Source organism: Drosophila sulfurigaster, chromosome 2L, assembly GCF_023558435.1.
Source record: "Drosophila sulfurigaster albostrigata strain 15112-1811.04 chromosome 2L, ASM2355843v2, whole genome shotgun sequence".
Lineage (NCBI taxonomy): Eukaryota > Metazoa > Arthropoda > Insecta > Diptera > Drosophilidae > Drosophila > Drosophila sulfurigaster.
In genome coordinates this window covers 14,709,897-14,729,106 of record NC_084881.1, presented here as the reverse complement: position 1 = coordinate 14,729,106, position 19,210 = coordinate 14,709,897, and the positions used below count along the sequence as shown (strand labels likewise).

At 38.1% G+C, this 19,210-nt stretch overlaps 1 protein-coding gene across 2 annotated transcripts in view; it reads right to left on the bottom strand.

The window, feature by feature from the left end:
• Positions 1-3,137: 3,137 nt before the first annotated feature.
• LOC133849524 (leucine-rich repeat-containing protein 15) overlaps positions 3,138-19,210 on the bottom strand; it is a 63,675-nt gene continuing 47,602 nt past the window's right edge. For both annotated transcript variants that reach the window (XM_062285680.1, XM_062285670.1), the window contains exons 2-4: positions 7,614-8,657; positions 7,186-7,547; positions 3,138-3,285 (exon numbers count right to left, since the gene is read on the bottom strand). In XM_062285680.1, coding sequence (XP_062141664.1) covers positions 3,230-3,285; positions 7,186-7,547; positions 7,614-8,620 — 1,425 coding nt within the window. In that variant the 5' untranslated portion in view covers positions 8,621-8,657 and the 3' untranslated portion in view covers positions 3,138-3,229. The remainder of the gene's footprint in view (positions 3,286-7,185; positions 7,548-7,613; positions 8,658-19,210) is intronic.

Genomic DNA, 19,210 nt, shown 5'->3' with positions numbered 1-19,210 from the left:
CATCTGACTTTTAATTTCGTTTCATTTATATTAAAAAAAAGAAAGAGTCGCGAACACACACGCATTCAGTATTTTCTCTCCTCTAATTGCTGTTGAAAAATTTGTTTGTTAAGTGTTTGGCCACCACCCACTGTTTGAAGAGAGAGTGTGACATGTGCGTTGAGCGTCTCGGCAGCAGTCATTAATTCTTCCCACAACCACCAACACATTCTATCAAATGTAGCATAACATCGTTTTTGTTGCCAGAAATATTCCCATAATACGGGAATAAAAATAAAGCATTTGCAGTCAGTGTCTATTCGTAGTGGCATTTATTAATCCAATTGCATGGCTCGGTTTGTGCTCGACGGGCCAAGGGCAAGGACTTAATAACATTAATGACCGCCAGAACCGCTGCCCTCAAAACAGTTTGCAAATCTAATGAGCCTCGACGGCATAAAAAAAGAGAGACAAAATTAAAAAAATAAGATGAACAATGGAAGCGCCAGCGATAAACTGACTTCTCTGTACTCTGCTGATATTTTAGCAAAGGTTATTAATACAAAGTAAGTTTTTTTATTTAACAAGTTTACTTCCTTTATGACCAAATTTGTTGTATAGTTTCCACTGCTTTTTCCTTATAAATTTGTGGCAACTTTCAAGCTAAGTTCTTAAGACCCTGAGAAAGAGCATTAAAAGTATAAGGGAAAAGCGACAAACATTTGGCGTGCATCAAAGCATAAAGCACAGAAATTGACAGCGCGTGGGTCGCAAACTGTGAACTGGAAATGGGATTGGGATTGGAGTCCGAGACGGAGACGGAGAAGGAGAAGGAAGGTTCATGGCTGGGTCAGCTCTCAGTGGGGTGCGAAATCAAGAATTAAAACGTCTTAATGGCTGCGTCTTTATGGCCTGTTTGTTTGTCTGCCTTATACCAGAGGGTGGCTTCATTCCTTCGTCCTTCGACATCTTCACAGCTTTTCGACATCAAATCCAAGACTTTTAGTTTTTCTTTCCGAGATTTCCGCTATTCTATTCTAGTTAATTTACATGTAAATTAGGGAAAACAATGTCGCTCCATTTTTATTACTCTAATGTTTCAATTAACGCACTTAATTTTTATTTGAATTGACTCTAGTTATCTGGTTCTGCCTTTAAAATTAACATAAACTTTGCGAAAACAGATGTTAATTTCCATTGAAAATTGCCAACAACTTATCAACCATTTTGACAGAGATTAAGCAATAATAAAATAGCTAAATATCATTATTCAATGCTTGGATTCAGGGCTTGAATAACAAGTTTTGTTTTTGGTTTTCGTTGGTAACAAACAGAAGTCAAATGCAGAGTCTAATTTTTATACCCGTTACTCATTGGGTAGAAGGGTATTTATTATAATTTTCAAGCTAGAGTAGTGGAGCTCGAATTTTGGTACATACAATAATAACTATACCATAGTTCTAATGATACCTGAAAATATGGTTTTGCAATCAGATAAAAATTGTAAAAAATTATTGAAAAAATACTTGTATGGGGAAAAACGTCTTGCTAAGGGTCTAACTTAATTCAGCTCACAATCTGGAATATTTGGCACTCTATGGTGTATTTTTTATATTGATATGATACTAGATACTCAATATACCAAATATAAGATTTAGTATATTTAGTAGTTTTGTATTGTAGTATATTAATTTGGTATATTTTCAAATTAAAACCGCACTATTTTACTTTTATCCACAATGGGTAGCGGGTATCTCATAGTCGAGCACACTCCACTGTAGCTAACGTACTTGTTTTTTCTGGGAGTGATCAGACGGTGGCTATTTCAGCTACTACTCCACCCACTCACTTAAAGCCTGTTTCAATTTCAGTTATCTTGAATCAAATTTTGGGATTGGCAGCTGCTAACGGCATGTTTGATTTTTTTGAGGGGCTGTTGAACAGTCGTCATTAGTTGGCAAAAAGGGCGTTATTTATTTGCCAATACGAGTTCATTTAAATTGTGTGCACAATATTTTTTTGTTTTTTGAAAATATAAACAAGTGAACTAATTGTTTATTAATCGACTAATTAATTGTATGTACGTATGTGTGTGTGTGGAATGTTTTTCTTTTATTTGCTGTTTATATTTCTATGCTTTTGTTGATTTGTTCGCTTTGCCACGGCTCGATAATTTTAATTAAATTTCTGTCAAGTATTTTTCGATAGAATTTTTGATTAGTTTTGACATGTTCGTTATATTTGCACCAACAATCAACGAACTAATTAAATGCATTCAAGCATTTTTAATTGCTTATGCTAATTTGATGCTTAGGTGATGGTTTGCTTTGCTTTTGGGTGATTTCAATGGCGATTTGGTCACATAAATCCTGCATATTTCATGTGTTTTCGATGTTGGTTGTTGATTGGTTTGTGTTATGGCCTGAAGTCTATTTGAAAGACAGTATAGAAGGGAAACTTTACGAATTTACTACTGCGAACTAGATAAATGAATATTTATTAATGCACTTTCAACAAATGTTATTATTATTACACAGGTCGATTCTTTTGTTCGGGCGAACAATGCATTGGCAACATTTACGTGGAACGTTTACTAACAAAATCCGAGGCAAAGACCCCAACATACGAGCGTAAACAATGGCTAATGTGTCAGAGCTTTTGATGGACTCTAAGACAGCTAGCAGCAGCAAACAAACTACGAAACAGACACATATTAAGTTGAATATGAAGAATACTAAACTAAGAACACACTCTTCATGCAAATGGATACAGTTTTAAGTCTTACCAAGGGACTCAACATACCTTCCTAACACATTCGACTACAGGGTACAAAAGCGGAGAAACAGGCTGCTTTCTGAATGCAAAGTAGCGTCTGAAGTCAAAAAGGATATCGCGTGCTAAAATATCAGTGAGTAAACACAGTAGAAAGACTAAAGCAAAGCTTTCAGCGATTGTTTCCATTCGATTCCATCCCCAAAACTGTTTGTTTAAGCCAATTCTATTTCGTTAATAGTCCGTTTTGCCGTTTTGTTTTATTTTATTGTGATTTTATGTGCAGTCGTTTTGGCAAATATTGGTTCCATACTCTCATAACAAATGTTATGTGCCTTTGTGTTTATTTCTTTACTGTAGTTTATGAATCTGCAAATAAAATAATCGAGTTCACTTCTTCTTTTGTTGTTAGAATCGATTTTTATTGTTAAATGAAAATTGTTGTTAGTCTTACAATTTAGTTTGAAGTAATATTTAGTTATTGTTGCTGTTGTTCTCCCTCGCGTTGCTTCAGCGATTTGGTCTCTTCCAAAGCTGTAAAATAGAAAAAAAATACGTTATATAAGCTTGCGGAATTCGGTTGCGAAATAAGTGAAAAAATGCTAGAAATTGGTAACCGCATTCATTTTTCTCTACACACACGGAATTCAACAACTAACTTGTCAGTTGAAGCATGTAAAGTATTTCATGATTTATGTAGCTCATTGCCAGCCTCTGCACAATATCAACAAATTATATTTTTGTTCAACGCTGACAGCTGCAATTTTTCACTGTTGGGCAAAAGAAGTCAGGCAACTTTAAAGTGCAGCAGGTCCACCACGTCTGAAGGTGCAACCAACCCCAAAAGGAAATACACACACACACTTTCGAGCTGAGCTGAGCTGAATTGAGGAACCCATGCTTGCCCCTTCGCACGAAACCAAATCAATTAAATTCAATTAAATTCGTAAAACCACAAGCCAAGTGCAGTTGTCTTGGGTAGGCGCTTAACCTTATCGCCAACGTCCAGTGCCAGATCCTCTGTGTACTCGTAGTTCAGCTCAAGTTCATGGCTCAACTGCTGCTGCTGGTGCTGCAAAAACCCTTCCTAACGATTGGGCTGTCAATCTTATTCTAATTGAAATACAGAGCTTCTCTCTCTTTCTCTCTCTCCCTCTCTTCATTGTGAGCTAGCTCACAAATTGACTTTTACGCATAAACAATAGAAATTGCATAGCTTTTTGTGTGGGAGAGTGTGCCACACTTGTGCGTTATCAAAATCAACAAGTTAAATGCATTGCCCCAGCATTGCACATTTGCTGGCTGTCATTTAGTCTTGCAGCAGGCCAAAACAAATCCTTTTCCATTGTTCTATTTTCTCGATTCCTAATTGACTGAGCCACTTGACTTTTGCTGCCGAGCTAATCCTGGCTACGGTTCGAATACTTCAAATTGCATTCCTGTTTTGTGCAAATATTTCATTCTATTGTCTGTTACTTTTCATTTTTTGTCGGATTTTATATTTGCGAAATTCTTGGTACTTATTAATTAAAAAAGGTTTTGTACCTTTTATTTCGCATACCCTTTACGGGTAGGAAGTGGGATTATACAAACTAGCTGAGTTCGTCTTTATTAACTTTACTGTTGCGTATCTCTTAGTCCAGCTCATTTGCCTAGAACTCTTTTGCCGTTGGGTTAAAAATGTTCGCAATTTGTATTTCGCACACTTTTTGGTTTTTCGCAAATTAGCGCTGCTTCCTCTTGTGTCTTGTTATAGACAAGCAAAAAAAAAGAAACGAAAATTGTAAATATTTAAATTGACATTTTTTGTGAGACTTCCTGGTTTTGCATTTTCCGCTGCCATGTTATGAATATGAACAATGTCAATTTGTCGACAAGCAGCCGCAGGATGAAAAAAGGTTCAAAACCATCACGATGATGATGATGATGATGATGATATATGTACATACGCCTGCTGAACGTCAAGTACTCCTGTATGGAGTATGTGGACTATGTAGAAACATTATCGTGTCAGAGGTAGACTTTAAAATTCCTTTACTGTCAATTTGCATGCCAGACACTTTAAGTTGCATTTGCAAAATGCTCTCCATCTACAGGCCATAGCACAGAGATACAACTAATCAAAACAAATTCAATTAAACGACACGAAATTCGGGATGGCCGAAGTGGCGGCCAATTCCAAGTTGAAGCCTGGTTGAGAGTTGAGCATGAGTTGGCTTATCTGGCAGCACAATCCATTAAAATTGCACATCGTTTACACCAAAAATCAATTCGCTAAAGCATTTAGGCATTACAAATGCCAAGTCAGCCACCGACTAGCATCGAGTTCAGCACGGGACCCGCCAACTCTGAATCCACTCACATCCACAACCCGATTCACAGCTACACATATCCACTGACTGTCCATTCGGTGGTCCGATGCAAAATCAACGTTGATGACCATAAATTTTGTTTTTGGTTTTGTTTGTTTCTGCCCTGTGTTGGCCGCTGTTGCTGTTGCTGCTGCTGTTGTTAGGCATCTTTCAGCTATAGAGCGATAAACGCAGCTTATAAGGCCGCAGTTCAGCTCAGCTCAGCTCATTTCGGTTCAGTTCGGTTCGGTCAGTTGGTATTGCTTTGAAATGAATCTGCCACATGCCCCCAACTACAAACAGACAAAATACATACATACAAACGTGTTGCACAGCATTTGGTGAAGCGCGCGTCGTGCGTCGCAGTCTACGAATATGTTTGTAGTATGTATGTTGGCTTTGTTTTTGTGCCACAGATTGTGTCAGGTTGGAGTTGAGGCTATTCGGATAAAATTAAAGTAGCTTAAGCGGCCCACAAAGAAGAGACCAATGCCTGCAAATTGTGAGCTAGTATTTCTGACTGTCTGCGAGAAACATTTTAGAAAATTGTTGTACTACCAACATCTTTAATTTTGTGTATCTTTATACCCGCTACCAATAGCGTAAAAGGGTATTATAACAAACAGGAGGAAGCATCTCTGACCATATAAAGAATATAAATTCTTGAACATCTTGACAATATATTGAAAATTTTGATTCAAATATTCAAAATGGATACCGCTCTTTTTGGCTTTCATAAAAAATTGGAAGCGGGTATCTCACAGTCGAGCACACTCGACTGTAGTTTCCTTACTTGTTATATTTCACGTATTACAAAATTGGAAATATATTTTCATATATTTTCTCATCCTCAAATGCTTCTAATACAATTTTAGCTCCAATTCTTGTCACTTCCATTGCAGCTTATCGACGTCAGACATTTCTGCAAATTCAAGAGATGCATTTCCAATGTCTGACATGAAGTTTGCCCTGTTTTTGTGCTGCACATTTGGCGGCGTCAGTTTGTCGTGCGTTTCATTAGTGGCACCTCAATCAACAAATTAAGATAAGGGCGCCGTCGCCAAACTGAAAGCGTTCATGTTGAGTCCATGAGTTATAGCATGCATTAATGCGCAGCCAAATGTGACTCAAGCGTTGACTTTAAAGATACTTTTATTGCACAGACAAACAAACATATGTTCGATAGCTTTTGTATGTTACGCGAAAGTGTCAATGCGTTTGACAGCATGCAAGATATTGCTAAGTATAGACCAAAAGGCTAAAGTTCAACAAATAAATCCTAAAGAGTACTTAACTTTTATAAGCTCAATTTGAGTAATTCTCATATGTGTTATCCTATTTGAAAAAACGATTTTATGGTCATGTTAACAAATGTCAAATGCGTCTTTACATAATAATAAAAGCGAGAAGAGAAGAGTTTTCACAGCTGTTGCTGTATTACAAATGATAGTAATCTGAATTTAAATCGATTGCTTAGCTGCCTCTAACTTTCACTTACAATCTTTTGCGCTCATAAAAGAAATGTAGACCTTATTACATTTGACATGTTGCGCTCGTTTCCCTTAACACAAACCGAAAAGAACAGAACAGAACAGTAACAGATGAACAGGAGGAAAATTGTTTTCTTCGTTTTTTTTGCTTTTGCTTATGCGAAGCATCCCTTGCTACAAATCAAAAGATAAATTGTTTTTGTTCATGATTTATATATAAAAATATGATGTTGACTTGCAGCATTCCCATTCCCATTCTCCTAACTCCAGCCCCCGCTCTTTTAAGACATTACTTTCTCTTTGGTTTCTTATCGCTGGTGTTGAAAGGAAGCAACAAATATTAATATTGTTTGTATATCTGCTGCCTTTTATTTCATTTTCATTTGCCATGAGGGGAGGCGCAAAACTGAATGGACAACTTCAGAGAGGGAGGACGACTCAAATGCCAAATTTAATATTGTGAAATATGAGCGAAACGTTGTTATCGATTTTAAAAGATAAGCACAAATATTAATATTGTTTCGCTTGTTGTCAGTTGTGTGTTTGCTATTGTAATGAAATGCTTCAAATTTAGCTCGTATTTCTCTACTTACTGTCGTCCATCAATTTGGCCTGATAGCTGGGCGAGAACTTGAGGCGATTTTCAAATACTTTGCGAGTCAGCACCTCGATCAGTTTGCCGGGATCATTGCGCTTGTTGCACGTCTCCTTGTCCGAGAAGTGATCGAGGAACTCATCGCGCTTGCAATAGCGACACACACCGTTGACATATTCCTCCTCACAGAGTGTGGCATTTGTGGCACGCGCCCAATCCGCGGTATTCAGTTGCTTGAACAGATGTCCGATGTAGATGCGAGCCGTGGAGACCGCAGCGAAGGCGTTGAACGCAACGGTTGTGATTGGATTATGCTCCAGGTTCAGTATTTGGAGATTATTGAGCTTGTCGAAAAGGCCACTGCAAAGTAAAACATGCTTAAGAGATGTGTGGGGGGGGGGGAGAATGCACAAATTTGATGCTTACCCTTGAATGCGATCCAGATTGTTGTGGGCCAGATGTATCTCCAGCAGCAGCGGCGAATGATGAAACAGTTCGTCTGGCAGCCGGGCAATGTTGTTGCGTTCCAAGTGCAGCACCAGAAGTTGCTTTTGCGCCTTCAGGAAATCCCTGCCCAGATAGCTAATGTTACTGCGTATGCCAATGTATGAGAGATTCTCCGACTTCCAGAACAACTCAGCGGGCACATTGTCACCGCAGTTGTGCAACTCGAAGCCACGCAATTTGGTCATGTGCCACAGCTCCTGAGAGCTAAGCAACGACATGTCCACGCTGCTGTTCTTCAGCGAACAGTCGAGCGAGAGTTGCAGCAATTCCGTTTGCTTGGCAAAGATTTCACTTGCCACATTTGCCATGTTGCGCACAACAATCGAGAGGCGATTCAGATGCACGAGAGGATGCAAGAGTGTGCCTGGCAAATCGCTGCGTCCCTTGAGCGTTAGGTCTGTGATATCTGTGACGTTGCCAAAAAAGTTGGCCGGCAACGTCGCTTTAAACCCAATTAGCGATAGTTTCTTGAGGCCCGGATAGTTGGTGAAATGCTGCTGCAGTAGCTCATCGCGCTCGTCACGCGTCTCAAAGTAGTTCGATACCTCCAGTTGAGTGTAGTTGCTCACGCCCAGCTTGAGTAGCGCTTGGCGAATGGTCTGTTCATTGGGTATGGCGCAATTGTTAATGCTCAGCGGTCCAATGCGACCGGCCTTCAATGGCGGCAAATAGCCAAAGCCGCGCACATCGAAAATGCTGCAGCTGATGCTATAAAGCTGATTTGAGCTGCTTAACGTAACCATGCCGCACTTGATCCGCTGATTCTTGCACTCGCACTCATTGTTCCCCTTCAGCAATGCCTCGCAGCCCGCTTTGGTCGTATACAATGCCGGTGCTCCATCCGAACTGATGCTGGTGACGTTGTCCTGCAGGCTGCTGCTGGACAGCAGCAGAAGATTGGCCAACACAAACACCAGCAACAACATCCTTGGCCGATGATGCTCACTCTTAGACTGCTGAGTGCTGTAACGAGAGTGAATTACACAGGCATCGAACATCGATTAGCAAATACGACAAACAGCTGTTTCGCACAGGTAAAGAAATGCAATTCTGTTTCGTTGGAAGTGCTACAGATTAAACGCAAAAATTGATAGGCAATGTAAGAGCATCATCATGTTCTGCTGCATCTTTACCCAGGTAGCTGGCTACCTCAGATTCGGCCAACCGCTTACCTGTGTCTACACACCCTAATGTCTGCATTTAATAGCCTATTAAGCTTTAAACTCGCGATGAAGCCTAAGAAGCAAACACAACGATAAGCGAGTTTCAATTTCGAGAAAAGGTCGCAGTTTTAGTATTTTTATTTATTTATAAACTATCTTGCGATAGTATATTATTTTATTTATTATATAGTATATGTTTATCAATATATATCTTTCTGTACATTTACTTTTGATGTTTTTTATCCTTACGTATTTACAAAAGTTAGTGTTATTTAAAGTTATTTATATATTGCCTGTCAAGAATTATTATTAATATTTATTTACTAGTCTCTATTTATTTTGAGTTTAGTTTATTTGTAAATATGTTAAGTATTTAGTATTCGGTGTATTTATTTTTATTTGTATTCTTTGCCAAGAATAAACATGATTTTATAGTTTACCATTTTCTTTTTATTTTTTTTGAGAGCTGCAAAATATCACTTAAATGACACGAATTAATGTAAGATAATCTATATATTTTATATTTAATGTAATTTTAATTCTATTTATTTTCACCCATGTACAATTTTTTGCAAGTTTGCAAAATTCGAATATTTTTGTAATATTTGTTATTTATGTAACACGAATGACACCAATTAAAAGGTAAGTTTTCTTGCACTATATTTGATATTTATGTGAAGATTTATGCTGTGATAAATTACGCATGCTATATATATTTATTCGCTGATTGATTTATGACAAAACAGCTCTTAAATTTAAATGTGTCCCACTGTGCAGCAGCTGAAGTTCAATGCGCCTGCAATTTATTTTGATGCAAGTTGTCGGCTTAGTTGAACATCTTTTGCTGTTGGTCGACCTGATCTGTCTGTCCATCTGTCTGTCCATCTGTCTGTCCGTCTGTCTGCTTGTATTTCTCATGTACAGCAACAAGAAATTACATTTTATTCTGGTTTTCTTTTTCATTACAAATGCAAAAATGCAAAATGGCAAGTCGGCCATTATCTGCATTCGCGTCTGTTGATCGATGATCGCTGGCTGACTATCCAGTTGGAAGTTGGAAGTTGCAGTCGAAGTTGAAGCTGAAGTTGAGGTACAAGATGGAGCTACACTCGATGCTGTGTATATCGTATCGTTTAATGTGTACATGCGTAAATGGCTTCGCCTCCTTTACGCAGTTGCATTCACAGATGTGGCCAATGCATTTGAATTTGCAGCCGCCAGCCATATGATCACATCGACATCGACATCGACATGAACCAATCAGCTAGCCAGTCTCAATTCGGGGCACTTTTCAGCCTCTCTCTCTCTCTCTCTCTCTGTCTCTTTTAGTATCTTTGCCTTCCGTCTCTTGATGTTCGTCCCCATCCCATGCCGTTGGCACTAAAGGCACTGCGGTGGCAAACATTTCATTTTTCACGATTTGCTTTTGGTGCTGCGCTGCGCTGCGCTGCGATCCGACGTTTCGTATTCCCAAGAGCTAAATCAATAAATTACGTGACAGGCATGCAGAAAACTTGATGCTCGATGTTCGATGCCTCTCCACTGAACATGCACTCATGTACATACAGATACTTTGAGTGATCGTCGCATCGCGTCGCGTTGCCCGTTGTTGGGTTTTCTTCGTTTTGATTGAATCAATCAAAAATGCGCATTTATATAAAAGCTTGGCCGCCATACTCAGTCTCTGACTCCAAATTCAACTTCATCTTCAACTCATACTCATGCATATATCGTTTGCAGATCTTCTCAACAACACAACATAAATTATTATTATGGCTTGCCAATGGCCAGCAACAACGTACGAGAGAGAGAGAGAGAGAGAACTTTGTTTGGCAGCATCGAGAGCATTAATTTTGATTGGTTTCCATTTGTTGCGATGGATTGGATATTCGCAATCAAAATAGTAGACAGAAACAGGATGTTTGGCTTGCCAAATTACGCTTAATTAACTTCTTGAACAACTTTTAATCTAATCGTTGTTGGAAAAATGGCCAAAAGTCAAGCCACATCGACTTGGATGAAAAGTTTTGCGGTAAGTAAACGATGCCAAATCTAATCCACATTCAATAGGCTCAAAACTTTATAAAACGGGGGCAACAAAAGCAACTGGAAGCCACATTGATTTTGATTTCATTCAGTGGCACGCCAAATCGTCTTATGCTAAAACTTTTGCCTAGACTTTCGACTAGGTAAACGGACCGCAAGCTATGTAGTACCTCGAATGGTAAATAATTTTGTAAGACTGCCGCACAACATGACAGGCAAATAAATGGTCATAATCCTGGCCAGACAAAGGGCTGCAATTCACAAAAGGGAAACGCTCTGCTCTGCCCTGGTTTGCTTTGGTCTGTCTTGACTTGGTCTGGCCTCGTTCTTGGCCTCCTCGGCCCAAGCTAATAACTCACTCATACACTGAGCGAGAGAGGAAAGAATGTCTGGGGCCATCTAATGGGGAGAATGGAAAGCCAGAAAGCAATGGGGTTGGTGGTCTTCTTTTTATGCGTTTTTCATTTGATTTATTTATTATAAATTATACGCCGCATGCAAATTGGTAGCTCAACCTACCAAAAATACAACAGCAACAATAACGAGAAACAGAAATTAAGTTGTTCTGCAATGGTTTTCCAAGAAACGTTTTGCAGTTGAGCTAATACTCGGCAGAGTTGTTCCCCCCGCATACAAATAATAATTCGCCTCAAATTCGAATACGCACGTTTTATAAGAAAAATAATACAAGGCAGCCAAAAAATATTACACTGCCTGCAGCGCCCACGCAACCAACGAGAGTGTGCGAAGGGGGGGGAGGCAGAAAGAGAGGCAGCCAAACCCTTTGCCTTGAGGCAAGTGCGTCACCCTCAAAGCGTCTCACGGACTCACTTCAGTGGCAAATCAAATAGACGCATGAAATTTAATAGTACCAACAATTTTTGACGTTTGCTTTTGAAAACAAATGCAAATGGAAACAGAAACGGAAAAGGAGGAAATGGTAATGGTAATGGCAACATGAACGCGGGCAACGCCCATTCCCGAAAATGTGTCTACTCCATCTATACTTACTTACTTATTTCTGAGCTGCCGCCTATTTATTTATTTTAATTAAAACGGACACGTGTTGCTATTTTCTTGTTGTTATTTGCAAAGCCAACTTTAGCGACAAGAAACCGAAAATGGAACTGAGAAAAGAACTTCAACACAGCGGGAAATTTCATTGAATTGACGAAAGTGTAATCGAGAACAGCCTCAACACTGAATCAAATACCTTAGCACACACCATCTATTGTATTTAAGCAATATTTTTATACCCGCTATCCATGGGTAGAAAGGTATTATAAATTTGTGCCTATAGTACATATCCAAACCTATAAAGAATATGTACTTAGATTTCCTGAAGTTATTACTAACAAAGAAAGCATAACTCAATTCTAAAATTAATATTTCTTCGTATTTCTAATATTCCAAATAAAAATTTCAATTAAAAAAAAAATAATTTTCTTATAAAAAATTTAAAAAAATGAAGTGCATATTCTAATTACCAAGAAAAATTCACCTTATTTTGTTGTTTAAAAAACACAATTTTGTTAAATTTGTATTAACATTTGAATATTATATTTAGAGTATCATTAAATACCTAATGTTTTTGCATATCAACTTTATTTCAATTCTCATTAAGACAATAAATTTTAAGCAAATTTGAACGCAAGTAAACCCACGTCTAACCTAAGACCAGCTGTGTAATTATCAGTAGACAGCATGCAGAAGTCAAGCTCAAAAACTGCAATGCGAAATGCGGACTTACGAATTGTGACTCTTGGCAGCGTGTTTGTTGTTGTCCATCACGAATTTGTCACAAATATGCAGTAACAGCGGATCATAGGTAGAAAGCTCGCAGAGAAAGCTTTTAAATGCAAGCTCTTTCAGAGCAGCGTTTTGTAGTAAGAAAGCATTTGACAATATTAGCGTAACAACAGAAAAGAAGCCAAATTTGTATGGAAATATTGAAATTGAAAGAGCGGGATAGAGCGAGTGAGGTGAGCGAGCGAGCGATATGCCGAGAGCTTGCACAGTGACCGAAAGCGCCGAACATGCCTCCAACTTTGGTCGTTTTGCGTGCAAATCGGGCTTCGCACCAAAGTGCAGTACTGCCATTTGACTGCCAGTGCTGCCAATAAGTGGGGTTAATCAGAACATTTTCTCTTAGTTGTTAGTTTTGATACGCGTGGGAGGCCGCGCAACAAGCATACATATGATGGCGTACGTTCGCAAGAGTGTATGTAAAGTATTTTGTTAAGTGCTCATTAGAGCGGTATATTTGTAATAAATAAATAATAATATTAATAATATTAAATACTAATAAATATTATTAATATGTATGTACATTTATATATATGTACATTATTTGTAAGAGTGATTACCTGAAACTTTCTTGAGGCATCTTTTTTACAGATCAAATAATTGAAAGTCATCACATTTGCGGAACATTAAAAATTTTGGATACATATGTACATACATATGTTATTAAATGTTGTATTATTATTTTTTGTAGCATTTTAATGTTAATGAAAGATTTTAGCTTTTTGGTTCAATTTTGACATTATTGAAGATTTAAGTCCCGATTTAATCGCTTTTAACTGTGTAAAACAGGGTTCTGCATGATATGTTTTTATACCCGCTAATCATAGGGTAAAAGAATATTATATCTTTGCGGCTCTAGGAAATGTATGTAATATGCAGAAGGAAGCACGCTGATCAAGTTTGTTTAAAAAAATTTGGTTGCGATAGGATAAAAATCATAGAAATTATATAAGAAATACTTTTGTGTGGGCAAAAACGCTCACTTACTACGGGTCTTAGTTGTTTCGGCTGACAATATGGTATTTTTTACACTCTGCGGTATATTATTCAATATACTAAATATACCACTTGGTATATTTTTAGTATTTTATATTTCAAAATGAATACCGCACTGTTTGGCTTTCATTTACTCGACTGAAGCTTTCTTACTTGTTTAATTTTCTTCTTGAACTCGTTCCATCTCTAATTACTTATTCAGTTTTTATCTACAATTTCTTTCTTTGTCGTTTCTAAGGCCTGAATACTCAACTGCAATTGCTTTGCAGCTACTCCTTGTGAATTGGAGTCGACTACCATGAAGCAGGGGCGTGACCGAAGCCTTCAACAGTAAATTTTTGCATACCACCGCCTTTTGTTACAGACGAGCAACAGCAACAGCAGCAACAGCAACAGCAGCAGCAGCAACAGATCAACAATGTAGTAGGAGCTGAAGCTAGGCGAAGGCATAAGCTAGAAAATGCCCCTGAGTGGTGTTTTTTCCAAAAGTGCGCGGTAGGATTTGGATACCGCGATCATGATCGTGTCCAAAACGTGCTTAAGTTTTTTTTTTCTTCTCCTTTGCTGTTTTTTTTTTTTTGTTTTTTTACGGCCAGTCACCGTTGCCCGTCGCCTTGAAACAAAAGGTAGCTGGAGTAGTAGCCAGTAGCCAGTAGCCGGCTAGTCATCAGAGGTCCAAAATTAGCATAGACAGTTTGCTGCTGTTCGCCATCGCCATCGATGTTGTTGATGTAGTTGTGGTTGCTGGTTGCTGGATGTTGGTTGCTTCTTTAGTCATTTGGCTGCACTTGCAGCTATGGCAAAAGTGCGTAGAAAATCATGAAAATGGCTACTGAGCAGCAAAGCTTTTAACTCGCTCGCTCGCTAAGCCAACGGCATTAATTTTATACAATTAATGGAAATTACATGAAATTATGAGTGGAACATTGAAATTCCTTGTGAACATCACCCAGGACAACCGATGTAGAACCAATCTCTCAAGCTCAATTGCCAACTTTGTTCTTCTTTCGCAAAGTCAGAGTTGAGTTGTTTTCGTTGTTGTTGTCTCGTGGGGTTCAGCTTGGGTGGCACTTTTCAGTTGAGCGCAGAGCGAACAATTTTCATTTCCACATTGCTTGCCAAATGAAAGAAAATTAAATTTTTGACTGTCTACTTAATTGAAACATTAGCCAAAAACATTTTATCTACTCTACTCTCCTCTAACACTCTGGTCTGTGTTGTTGTGTCTCCTCCATCCCTCATGGCTCTGTGTTCATTTACATTCAAATTAACTCGTAATGAAAACGAGTTCACAAACTTTGACTTCGCGGGGGTTGTAGCATTTAATTAGTTGTTCTGATTGTTGTTGCTGTTGTTGTTGTAGATGTTGTTAATGTTTGTTGGCTTTTTTTTTTTGGCCTTAGTTCAGTTCAATTATCCACACACAGTGTGGCCTGTCTTTGTTTGCTATCAACACTATCACGATACACAAACACACACTTTTTTATTGAATTTAATGGACTACAAAATGACTGCAATTTAGCTGTCTTTGAGTAAATAAAATTAAATAGAATTGTTGAGCAAATTCGCTTAGCATTTTCAGCTTTAAGCACTCTAATCAAGGGCCATTGCCCACACAGAGATAGACCCCATTTTTATTTCGTTTTTTTTTTTTTTTTTTTTTTTTTTTTTTTTTTTGTATACAACCATTTTTTGCTGGCACAGCACAAACTGCAATCGAAGTCTGCTGCATCATCTCGTTGGCACCCTGGCGGGCGTACTTTGCCCAGTTTCCAGATTCCAGTTCCCAACCTCCCACCACCACCATTATAGCACTTCAAATTGGCAAACAAACAAACTCACGTTTAAATGAAATGTGAGCATAAACAAAAAATTTTCACACAGCGCCCGACGCCGTCACATTTGCCAAGGCAAACATACTTGAAATGCGACGAGACGAGACGAGAAGGATCAGAATTACTGGGGAAACAACATTGCTCATACGACAGGATGCAAGTAGCACATAGATAAGCTGCAAGTGTGGCAAAGCGAGATGGCGAGAGAGAGAGAGAGAGAGCGCGAGACAAAGAGCGTGCTAAGAAGAAGGAGAAGCAGAACGAATTCACTTGACACGTAAATATGCATAAACAAGGCATGAATATTTATGCACACACATGCACACAGCACACACACACACACACACACACACATTCACTCTCATACACACACCAACTTGAAAGGGACTTGTCCTCCTGCTAGTCGCCCATATCTCGACTTAGAGATGAAATGCAATGCGCATAGAAAAATTTGCAGCGAATGTTTGCACAGATGGGTGGCCACGAGTGTTTGGCCACAACTGTCTGTCTTTCTGTCCGTCTGTCTGTCCGACTGAGGTGACTGAACTGAGTGTGTAATATGTACTTTACATACAGCATCAGCATCAGCATTTCATTGAATGTTTGTTTCCCTGGCTTTTCAAGTGATCTAAGCAGGTCGTCGCACTTCAAGTCCGATGATATTAAAATTTTGAAACTCACTAAAAACATTTGCACAACAATCATAAATCCTTGTCAATCACACGCGTGACACACTCCCCAAAAAAAAAAAATTCTCCTCGTTCGACTGTCATCATCATCAGCCTCCAGACTTCAGCCTTCAGTCTTCAGACTCCACATGACCATCATCATAAAGCAAAACCATCTATACGTCTATTGCCTATAGTCTCTAGTTCTCAGCCGAAGCTTTTGTGACTTGCGTAAGCGGAACTGATTACGTCTGTCGAAGGCTGCGTGACAAAAATTTTTGACTTTCAGTGTCATTTATTTGATGCGTCGCTTTGACAGCTGTGCGCGTTGATAGCGATTGCTGTAGACTGCCAATTTATGGTGGATGCGAAAACTTGTGACAGACGTTGCGGAGTACTTGAACTACTGTTAATTTCATTTGTACCTAGTTGCTTTATTCGCTTTGTACTATAGACAACAATCAATCAAATTGTCTAACAAGTTGGCAGTGCTTGAGACTGAATACCCTTTGCAATAATGCTTTATTTTTAATATTGTTCAACATAAAATATGCTGAAATTGATTATAATGTTGAGGATTGCAAAATGATGAATTTGTCTGCGTGAATGAGTAACATTTTTCGCTCCCAAATTCTTACTGATTGTCTTAAAAAAACAGGAAAGAACAACGCAAAAACGTGTTCATTTTATACATAAGTATATATGTATCCTTTTATAATTTGCATATCAAATTATGCATAAATCCCTATGTGAATGCAATGTCTGAAACTAATCCATAAAATCTTGACCACTTTGCTTGTACGAATCAAAATGTTGCAGTCGAAAAACGAGAGCACAAAAAACACAGACACCAAACAGCAAACAGCAAACAGCAATAAGCGACGCGCCTTGAGGCAACAATTTAAAATTTACGCCACTTAGAAGACATTTAGGCGTGCAACACAACAGAAATATAACAAGAAATAAAAGGAGCGAGAGTTGCCAAAGAGTAAATACCCTTTCAGCAAAAAATCAAAATACATAGCTTATCGTATGATTAGTGACTGGTGCGTAATATCCGCAAATTCAGCTCAGATCTGCGTTGATCTAAAACGTGTGAAGCCTGAGGCGAGAGTGTTGCAAGAAACAAACGCTAGATGGCGACAGTGCGTAGAAAATAATCAAATACTGGTTTGAAATGATTCATAAATAAAAAATATATATAAATAATAATAAATAAATAAAATAAATATATATAAGATATGCAGTATTTACTCGCAATGCTTTACAGGGTATAAGTACAAATACAAAATGTAATTTCAGAACGATGCATGTTACTTTTTTTTGAGGTGAAAACCAAACGGTAGCTGGTGTCAGCTCAGCTTTTGTCGGCAACAGAGGCGACCGTAAGCAAATTGTTAAGTTTGAACTGCAAATTGTTGGCAAGGTAATGTGGCTAAAAACCGACAGCAAAACCACAAGAGTTCGAAGAGTTTATGACTCGCTTCGAACTTAACAATGTCTTATTGTCAGGCCTAAATCATGTTTAACGATCAATAAAAGAATCAACTGCAACTGAGACTGAGACTGAGACTTTAAAGCTTGCCGCATTGTTATTGTGAATCTGCGATTCTCTTTCTTAAGAAACAGCTCGTTTTGTGTTTTTGTGTATTTGTGGGGGCTGCTTCTGTACAAGTGACTATTGGAGAGTGTGAATATACTCATGAGTAGCTAATGGAATGGCTCTGTGGCCGGTCGACTTCAAAGCTGTGTGACGGCAACTTTGTTGCCAGCCTGAACTAAGTGACTAGAAGAGTACATTTATAGAAAGCTCATGAACTGCATATCTCTATTATTTTACTGATTTTGCGGACTGTCACATTCGTGTTCGTGTTCGTGTTCTCATGTAGCCCACAACAAACATTGGGCCAGACAGCAGACATTGCTAACAACAATACAATGTCAACATTTCTATATCTCTCATTGCATTATCTATCAGAATGTGGCGCGCTATTTATCTAGTACTTCAAATTGACAGCTGTACTCATGCTCATGCGACAACTAGTTTAATGAATTTACGACAGCCACGTGGAAACCAAATTGCATTTTTCACAAGCTTCCATACAAATGTTATTTTCTAATTGCAACTGAAGCTGCAGCAATTGGTTTGTTGGCGAATTGAAAAAAATGTAGAAGAATGCAAATACTTTAATCTTTTATTTATTATTTTAAATTACTTTAAGCTTAGATGTTTAAATAAACCTTTACTATTGCATATGCAATCACTCTTATAACTATTGATATATGCATTAAATAAACAAACAGCAAAAAGTAAACAAAGATATTATTTGAAATTTTAAATGAGGTGAACAACTATCAACAGGAGGGGGTAAGTTTTTAAAGAGGTAAGTATTTAAAGTGAAATAATTAAAGTAATGAGCTTAATTAAATTCATGAAATCGACTTTGCCTTCACTCCCACTCTTTAATTATTATTTCTGCGCCTTTTTGTTAGACAATACTTCTAGACAGTAGTTTACAAGGAACTCTCAATAAAACTTCTCGAGCACCGAGGCATCAACATCACGAAGGCTTTTCGTAATGCAAAAGATACATCCGGACAATATTCTTAACGAGTTGAACGATATATTGATTAAAAACGATGTCTTTTTTCGAACATAAGCTATATCTCAGCCAAAGCATATCGCATTTTCAAATTTCCTGGGATCGCAAGAACCAACTCCATCGATTTGCATATTAATAATATGGGGTCATCAAAGAATCCAACACTTGTAATTTTTTGGTTCGCGGCTGAAGCGGAAAAGATAAATATAACAAAATTCAGGATAACTGAAAAACTAAAATGACGATTTGAATATCCTTTGGCATGATTAAGGGTCTCATCGAGATCTGTGTTTGACTCGCAAGGATCAAGCAGGATACGACCAAGATATATGATATTTTATATTTACGAAAAGGTTCTTGTAACTTGGGTGTTTGAAGGACATTCGTTGTTTTTAGTAT